The following is a 9,349-nucleotide window of genomic DNA, read 5'->3' on the forward strand; positions in this document are numbered from 1 at the left end:
TGTTTTAGCTTAATATGACATGTCAATCCAGCAAATGCTGTTTACAAACCACAATTTTTATTTACTGCATACCACAGGTTTACTCAGATTTATGCTACTTTAACCTGAGATCTGCATCTTTAGCTCATTGTATCAGGGATTAAGAAAGCTGAGCAAGAGACACTAGTTTTATAGCCCTACTGAATTATTGGGTGATATTGTAGAAAATTCCTTAGCATTCTATTTTCAAAGCTATAAAATAGAAACAAAGAAGTATGCCCTTGAAAGTTTTCAGCCTCACACACTTAAAATGTGTAGGATCCCCCTTTTTGGGCAACAGGATTAGAATTAAGAGAATATGCTTAGCCAGGAATTTCCTGTTTATGCCACATTCTTTCATTTTTTAACCATCCATCTCCTTCATAGAACCACTTCTCCCCCAAATAATAATTCCCATAGCTTAATTTGGGGGGGCGGGGGGCGGGTATTGTTTTGAAATAATTGTGAATTGAAATTCTGGCTGGTCTCTTGCAAAATCCCTAGGGACGTACTACATGCTTCTGATTAGAGATATACATGAAACAAGTGTTTTGAAGTTGAACAAGACAGCCCATGCGTTCTTGCTTATGGTAGCCTGTAACATCTCAAGAGCAAGCTTCTCTGCCATCCTGTTAAATCATTCTCTATAATACAAGTAGTCCTCGAGTTACGAATGTAATGGAACCTGCCCATTCCATTCATAACCTGAGAATTCATGGGAGTGAATCTTGTACCTTGAACGGGGTTGCTCCCTCCTTTCATCCACGTATTCGTCAATTGAATGCGAGACTCATTAAATGAACATGAGGCATTTCAGGGTGGGAAAGGTCATGGGTGGCTTAGTGATGGAACAGGTCACCTGCCCAAGACCAACCAAGGTCTTGCTGACCCACTGAAATACCACACGCTCCCCACAATTGCTTCCCCCCAAACCTGTCACTTGTCTTGTGAAGATCTAGCAAACAGTCTCCTCCCCAGTCTCTCAGCTGCGTGCACCCTTCTGCAGTTGGGTCTCTGCAGGCCTTGCCCAGCAGATTGCTGGCTGAAATGAAGCTTCTGAGGGGCGAATCCGATGCTCCCTTTGGCCCTCCACAGTCCTCCCCTGACCTTTGCAGGCCAAAATGGAGCTTCTGTGGGCCGGATCCAGAAGCTCCATTTCAGCCTTCAATGGGCCAAGGGAGGTCTCTGGACGCTTCTGAGGGGCGGATCCATTTAGGCCGGCAATGTGCAAGACGAATGTTGCAAAGCCTCTGGTTGTTCGTAAGAATGAACAACTGCCATGCTGCTGCAAGATTCGTAATTTCGGGACTGGTTTGCAAACACTAAGGGCACTTATTGTATAACTTCAAACATTTGATAAGGGAACACTTGTAATTCAGGAATTACCTGTATCTTATCAGCAGTGAAGGATCAACCCCTTCTTCCCTAGAAGGAATGTAATTCTTGGAGAAAAGGCAATATACCTCTGTAATTTCTACAGACTCCTTCCCCCCCACCCCTTTTCATATTGTATTAGGATATTTTTCAAAATCAAAAGTCGCAATGCTCATATGAAGACCCATCGCCAGCAGGAAGAACAACAGAGACAAAAAGCCCAGAAGGCTGCTGTTGCAGCTGAAATGGCAGCCACAATTGCAAGGACTGCTGGATCACCAGGGCACAGCTTGATTCCCCTGGATAATTTAGATTTGATAAAGCAAGTCGAACAGGGAGACGACCTTGGCAGCGATGTTGTACAGGAACTGGGAGAAGTAATTGACAGTGCTGAAGTGATAAACCCCAGCCTCTTACTGGATGAAGAAGAATCAGAGTTGCTTCAGGATGATGTTGAGCTGTAGACAAAATGAGCCACATCTGTAACATTACAGATACCAGTTGAAATCAGTTTCCTCCAGTGAAAAGACTATATTTCTCACTTCCCTTTTATTTTTAACTATTTCTATAGCTGGATTCTTAAATCCAAGACTGGCTGAACACATCTGTTTTGTGACGTTCTTTCTTTTCTTTTCTGTTTTAAAAGTGGAGGGCAATTGTTGTTTTCTAAAGGAATCTTGTGTAATATATTAGAATCAAATATTCTGAAAAGTCCATATATCTTAAAACTTTCAAAAGAAACATCATATTATTTCAATTCCTCAGGAGACTTTCTTTTGTTTACCTCTGTTAATTCTAGCTTCAAAAAAGCCTGGAATAGGACTATGAGATGGCAAAAATAAGTCAGTGATACCTGCATCTTCAACCCAAGATGGACATGGAATAAATTGTTAGTATCTGGTGATTTTGGACTAGACCAATCTAATATGGTCCTTCTGCTTGGGCCTATAATCTAATTCAATTATTTCCTCTCACACCAAAGGTTTGACACCAAATGAAAATTCTGAGGAGATCTTGATTGTCTTTCCTAACAAGATTTAAATGGATGTTCTGTTTGCTTGGGCACAGGCAGATTGATAGCAATATATCCTGTTCTGCTTTACTCAGATCTGGAAGGAAGAAACAACCATGAAATCAGAAGGAATTACTAGATCAGAAGTGTCAAACCCAATGTTGTCGCGGGCTACGTTGGGATTTTGTTTGCCCTTGGGGGGCCAGGGTGGGTATGGTCTGATCCTTATTGCTGACTGGATGGGTATGGTCAGGCCCGGGCTGGCAGGGGTTAGTCCCTTGCCATCTCTAGGATGGCCCATGGGCCAACTCCGTGGCCTGTTGTGGACCAAATCTGGCTCTTGGGCCGTGTGTTTGACACCACTGAACTACATCATTCCTCCAAGCAAAAGTTTTTATTATCACCAAATCTAATATGTATACAGTTGTTTCTTTTCAAGTGTTCCCATAATCATAATGCATACTTCAGAGCTTCCAATTTAGGAGATTCAGGAGGAACAGGGTCAGCGAATGTAGGAACATTTGGGAGATTATAGATAGACTTTTGATTTTACAGTGACAGAATGGCTGAAGCAAACTCACTAGCTTTTCATAAAAATAGATTCCTGGATTGCATGTAAATTAATGATAGATGTAATGAAGTATAGCCTATTTATATAGTAAATCAGTTACTAAAAAAGTTGTCGAAAACATAGGTACAATATGCTATCTTTAGGTTCACAGCAGTGTTTTCCTGAAAAGGTGCAATCAAAATTTTTCTCACAGAAAAAGATCCCTCTTCAGATAAATGTATGTGTGCGTGCGTGTGTGTGTGTAGGTCTAGGTGTGTTCAGGTCTTTTCCTGTGTAAGATTAAGAATATCTTGGTGACGTTTCGGCGAGGTCCCACTCGCCATCCTCAGGCTGGTGTTTTCGGCTTCGTGCCAGTGCAAGCAGTGCGTGATCGGAGCTGCTGTCTCTCTATAAATACTGGTGATTGGGGCTGGTGTGCCGGGCTGGTTGGCTGCGCTGCTGCCTCTTGATTGGTTGATGGAGTTGATGTTGGTATAATGGGCTGTGTGATGGCCTTGTGAGTTTTGTTGTGGAGATATCCTGGATCTTGTGCTGTAATCTCCTGGTTCTGAGGATGGTGAGTGGGACCTTGTCGAAACATCGCTAGGATACTCTTAATCTTACACGGGAAAAGACCCGAACACACCTAGACCTACATACCTGTACCCGTGAAAATCTATGAAAATATATATATATATATATGGATCTTTGGTTATTTGGGTTTTCTCCCGCGTAAGATTGGAAGTATCTAGGCAACGTTTCGATGAAGTCTCATTCATCATCTTCAGGCTTGTGTCTTCGGCTCTGTGCTTCTCAGAGTGAATGGTAACACTCTGAGAAGCACGGAGCTGAAGACACAAACCTGAAGATGATGAATGAGACTTCATCGAAACGTTGCCTAGATATTTCCAATCTTACGCGGGAGAAAACCCGAATAACCAAAGATCCACATACAAATACCCACGAGAACCTCAGAAATTCATCCAAATAGAAAAGAATGGTTTTACATAGTGTATAATTCGTTGATGAGGTTAGTGTAAAATAAATTTAACACTGCACTTTTTATGCCTGCCAGTTGTCCTTTCTAAACTCACAGGTTTGAAACTGAAAATAAGCCCAATAACATTACACAACTTTGGAAGACCTACATTGTGTTTACGTGTGAAGCTTCTCATTTTAATTATGCAACCAAAATACAGAACCATACTTAATGTTTTAATTTGAGTTTTCATTTTGATAACTATTTTGAAATTCGGATTTCTTTCCATTTTGTTTTTATGTTGCTATTTTAGTAATACATGAGGCTGCAAATTTAAGTTCAAATTTAATCTCATCCAGTACAGTAATTATGGTTGTTTCTTCCCTTTCCTGATTTTGTTACCTTAGTTTTTAATATACACAGAGTAGTGTTTTATGATAATCTTGTGCTAAACCAATAATGATCAAAATCTTCTCCTTCTCTTCCTCTCCTATTGTGTTTGAGAATCATTATTTGGATCAGTATGGTCAGGTTTGGAATATCTTAGCTAAGCAACTTTTTTAACATCAGGAATGGGTTCAGTTTTTAATATCATTCTCTAGCATAATTTATGAGTGAACAAAGAGTTCAAAGTTATGTGACAGCATAAAATGATTCTGTTTGCATAGTCATGGATATTTTTATGAGAGCCAGATTTGATTTGATAATCTAATAGTGTGAAAGATATTTTTGTGAAAGTTAATTTTATTTGTCAAATCCTAAAGTTCCTACTCTTCAAAACTTTTCTAGCCATGGCCACCAGTGATAAGTGTTCTAGATGTGATAATTACTGTGTTCAAATCAGTTATGTGCCCAATTATAGATTATAAGTGCCACATGGAAAGTAGCCATGTTAAAATTATCAAAAATTTCTTTTCACCTAGTCAGTAGGCTGTAAAGTGGGAGCTATCTGATGGCTTTTTTTCTTCTGATGTGTATTAATTCTTTAACAAAGAAATTGAAGAAAGTTGATTAATATGGTTCATTGCACAATCAGGTAGATGCTTATGTTGGATTTGGCATTTTTTTCACTTATCGAGGCCTTCCCAAGGACCTGGGATTGACAGATGTGGATATTTGATGAACTAGATCATTCCTCAAAGCAAAAGTTTTTATCTTATATAAAGATATTGTTGCAGGATGTAAGTTGTCCTGAGTATTGCTTTTGCAATTGACCAATGGTAATTTTGTCAATGGTGTTCAAGTGGTGCTCCAATTGTTTTGGGATTGCACCCAAAGAGCCTATTGCTATTGGAACTATTTTTGCTTTCCTTTGTCACAGGTATTCTGTTTCTATCTGCAGGTCTTTGTATTTTATTAACTTCTCCAGTTTTTCTCTTGTCTCCTGGTACTGCCACATCCCAGTATCTAGACTTTTTTCATCTGTCTTATAGACCAGAATCCCCCAATGGCAAGGGGAAGGGGGATGGTTCCCCATGCACACGAATAGCAAATGTGCATGCAGACACAGCTCTGTGCTCCTGGCATGCACATGTACTCACTTAAATGTAGCATGTGTGTATGTGCTCTCCCCCTGCACGCGCAAGTGAAAATATACATGCATGCTCACTCATTTCCGTGGCCCAGTTGCAAACAGAAGCCCAGAGGTTAAGCATCTCAGTTATAGACAGTTATGTCTGGGTGTGGCAGGTTTGAAACTAAAAATAAGCCCAATAACATTACCCAAGTTTAGGACACCTATATTGTGTTCAAGTTCTAAGCTTCTCATTTTAATTATATGACCAAAATACAAAGCTGCAATTACTGTTTTAACAGTTTTCACTTTGATAATATTGAAATTCAGATTTCTTTCTGTCTGTTTGCCTGTTTGTTTGGATTCTAAAGTCCCAAAGCTTCTTCATTTTCTATTACTTTTTCTCTTTTATGGTCCCATCAATGGTATTTTTTGCAGATCATCCAATGTACCATTGTTGTTACTTTGTCATGAGGTTGTTTGTAATTAGCTTGTGCAATGTTTTTGCAGCAGCTAACCAGGTGATCCACTGTTTCTTCAGCTTCTTTGCAGTAGCAGGATTCGCTATCTGTTACTGTCTTTTCAACTCTGGCTTTGGATGCATTTATTGTATGCATTTGTTCTTGAGGTTTGGTCTTGTGCAGCTAGAATTAGCTTCTTGGTCTCTTTCTTCAACTTTCCTACTCTTAACCATTGCTAGATCGTATTATCTGCTTTGTCTGCTATTTTTTAAATATTATTATCAAATTTACTTGCCACCCATCTTGCAGTTCAAAGCGACTTCAAGTGGCCTACAGATATACAAATATCTGACAATTATAAATATAAAAGCAGATTAAAATTACAAACATTAAAAAAAATTGAAAAACGTGAATCTGGAGAGGTGGGTTTCCCTTTTCTGTTGATGCATCAACCAACTTCAGGACTTCATGCCAGCTGGCATAGTCAGGTTTTAAGTTTTTTTTCTAAAGGCTTAAAGAAAAGGGGTGGATCTTATCTCCTATGGCAAGATTGTTCGAAAGAGCAAGGGCCATAGCAGAAAAGGCTCTTCTGGATCCCACCAGATGAAATTCATTGGCTGATGGGATCTGTCATAGACCCATCATGAGTGGCAAGAAACAATCCCCCAAACAAATGGTTCTGCCCATTTGTTGCACTTTGATAAAAGTGTAAAGCTCACAATAGATAATGCCAAGCTGATCTACATTATTTTCATATAAAACTATAAGGCAGGGTTTGTTTGTTTTTTACCTTCATTAAGAAGCTGGTCATTACTTTCAGGCCATTCATCTAAATAACATTAGGTTTTAGTGTTTCCCAAACTATGTCCATCAGATGATCTGTGTCTCAAAATTTTCACCCCGTGTGAAAGTTGTAGTCTAACATACTTGGAGCTCTTTCAGGATATTACACATTTCTAAGTTTCCTTAGAATAAGTCTCTAATATAATTTTTCCCCTGATTATGTCTTTAGATTTATAACCACAGCACTAGTGCCATTGAATTGTATTCTTACAATGTACTGGAAGGTATTGGTAATATTGACATAAATCAATCATTAGTCTTATTCATGATGAACCTAATAATGCATGGTTTCATTTTAAATTATGTAAACTAATTACTCTGTCTCCTATCTAGTATACTCTGGATATACAGAGATGTCATAAAATACACATTTTAACCTAACGGAATTGCAAAAGAATCCTTGAAAGAATATTGGTACTTTCATAAAAATGTTGTTGAAATATGCTTCATAAAACCGGGAGGTGGGGGGAAGAGGAGGAGGAGGTTCTATTTACTGAAGTTTTGTGTTTATCACAATTATTTCAGTAACAAATTAGATAAAAAGTGTACATAACCTAAGAAAAAAGGAAATATATATTTTAATGGAGAAATCTTATTTTCAGAAGTATTTAACTGCTGATTGTTACAAAAAAGTTGTAAATTTCTGAGGTATAGTGTAGTGTAAAAATACTTGGTTTAAAAACATTTAGCATCATTTTTATTTTGTTTTATAATAAAATGTTTGCCTGTTACGGCTTAATTACACCTGAGTTGCATGTGATTTAATTTCAGGATGTAATTGGTTCAGGTTTGCACTAAATGCTTAGTTTCATAATATATTACATGGGAGGGGGCAATTTCCTTTTTGTCTGATGAGATAGAATGAGGCATGCATTGTACCTGGTACATAATTAAAAGCAAGTACTGTGTATAGATTATACAACTTTTTTTTTGACAGGCAATTGTAAAATCAAAGGGATTCTGTAAGAGTTTGCAGGGAGAAACAGTATTTTATACTTTTTATAAGATATACTTTGTTTAAAAAATTGTTCATGTGATGGAAAAAAATCTTTTAAATAAATGAATCAGAATTTTATTTCTTGGTTTCATGTTTTCAATCTGCGGAATGGTGAAATTAAAGGAGTCAACACGGTACTTTTCTGGAGCTGAAGAGGATCAAATTTTGATACAAAAAGGGCGGACTGCCCCCTTCCCCAAAAGAGAGTTTGAAGCTGGCTAGAAAAAGAAAAAAACCCTATTGCATCCTAATGGAAGAGACAATAGGTCAGAAACTCAGAAAATTATTAAATACTGTACACCAATCTAAGCCCTCTTCCCCCCAGTCATGTGATTCAAATTCCAACACACACATACATAGCGAAGTATGGCCATTCTTGGTAAAGCAAGCAAAAAAGATTCCAGAAGATATTTGTTACATCTTGCTCTTTGACTTTTGCCAACAGAACTCACACTTGGGCTTCATTTCCCATGGCTTCTTGGAGAACCAAAGTTATAGTGTACAACAAGAAGCCCTATGAGAACAATTTGATTAAAGGCCTCCATAATTTGCCTATTCCAGACTTAAAACCACATCCAAATGACCCAGATCTTCAGGGAAAATCCCAGGTTCCCCCCAAATTTAGTCACTTGGGATGATTAAATCTAAAGGCCCTACTTTCCCGGGAAAGTAGCACCAGCAAGACAAAAATCGGCCGTTCCTTTAGTAATGTCTTTCACCTCCACATTTCAACTGTTCAAACAAAATAATGTGTAACCTTAATTGTGTTGTACCTTCAATGATTGGGTCAGATTAAGGGTGGCCATGAACTCGTGAGCTATTCCCAATTTCAGGTCACTTGAAGTATCCAAGCACTAACAGCCTTGGGATTTCATTGGTAAAATATTGGATTTCATTGGAGAGCAGTGGTTTGGAGAGGGATGAAACTGCATAGGAGGGAGGGCAGTGCAGCAGTGAGCTTAGTGGTTCCTTTGAACCCAGTTTCAGCCAAAAGGGTCTCGTATCCAATTCTTTCTGAAGCAGAGCCCCTAAAAGCCACAGATCTCTCAGATGACAACAGTCACCCCATTTCCCCATAGTTAATCACTGGTGGCAGTCATGAAGTCCAAGTGAATGCATACCCTCTCCTCTTTTGCCCACTAGGTCTCAGTATACACAAGAAGTCAGCTGACTCCGTGGATCAGGTTTATTACAAACCAATCTTGTATTCAGAAGCAGCAGCAGCAGCAGAAACCCAGTCAATCAAATGTTTATTGTCAATTACACAACAGGTGTACAATGAAATTGATGGCTACCAACCATCCAATGATCTGGTTTCAGGGGCAAATACAAAGGACTGGACAGTAGGATAGTTCTCAGTCAACAATCCCATCTTTTGAATGCAGCCCACCCACAAATTGCTTCAACTTCAACTGCCAATTGCACCCTCAATGTACATCCTCTGTTCCTGCCCTCTTTTCTCTCTGCATCCCAATTCCATCTACCCTCAAACTTCCAAGGCCAAGGAATCCAAACGTTCTTTCACAAACACCCTTCATAAACCACCTTACCAATTGCTTTCAATTGTAGACATATAACAGTTTTGGCCTAGTAGTACAATCC

At 38.8% G+C, this 9,349-nt stretch overlaps 1 protein-coding gene across 11 annotated transcripts in view; it reads left to right on the plus strand.

The window, feature by feature from the left end:
• The window catches only part of TRERF1 (transcriptional regulating factor 1), a 92,885-nt gene extending 85,060 nt beyond the window's left edge, over positions 1 to 7,825 (plus strand). For 10 of the 11 annotated variants that reach the window (XM_087932756.1, XM_087932754.1, XM_087932765.1 and 7 more), the window contains one exon: positions 1,535 to 7,825. In XM_087932756.1, coding sequence (XP_087788882.1) covers positions 1,535 to 1,856 — 322 coding nt within the window. In that variant the 3' untranslated portion in view covers positions 1,857 to 7,825. The remainder of the gene's footprint in view (positions 1 to 1,534) is intronic. The other variant, XM_087932789.1, reaches the window with a different exon arrangement.
• Positions 7,826 to 9,349: the final 1,524 nt, after the last annotated feature.

Source organism: Pseudonaja textilis, chromosome 1, assembly GCF_049901715.1.
Source record: "Pseudonaja textilis isolate UNSWEBS1 chromosome 1, rPseTex1.2, whole genome shotgun sequence".
Lineage (NCBI taxonomy): Eukaryota > Metazoa > Chordata > Lepidosauria > Squamata > Elapidae > Pseudonaja > Pseudonaja textilis.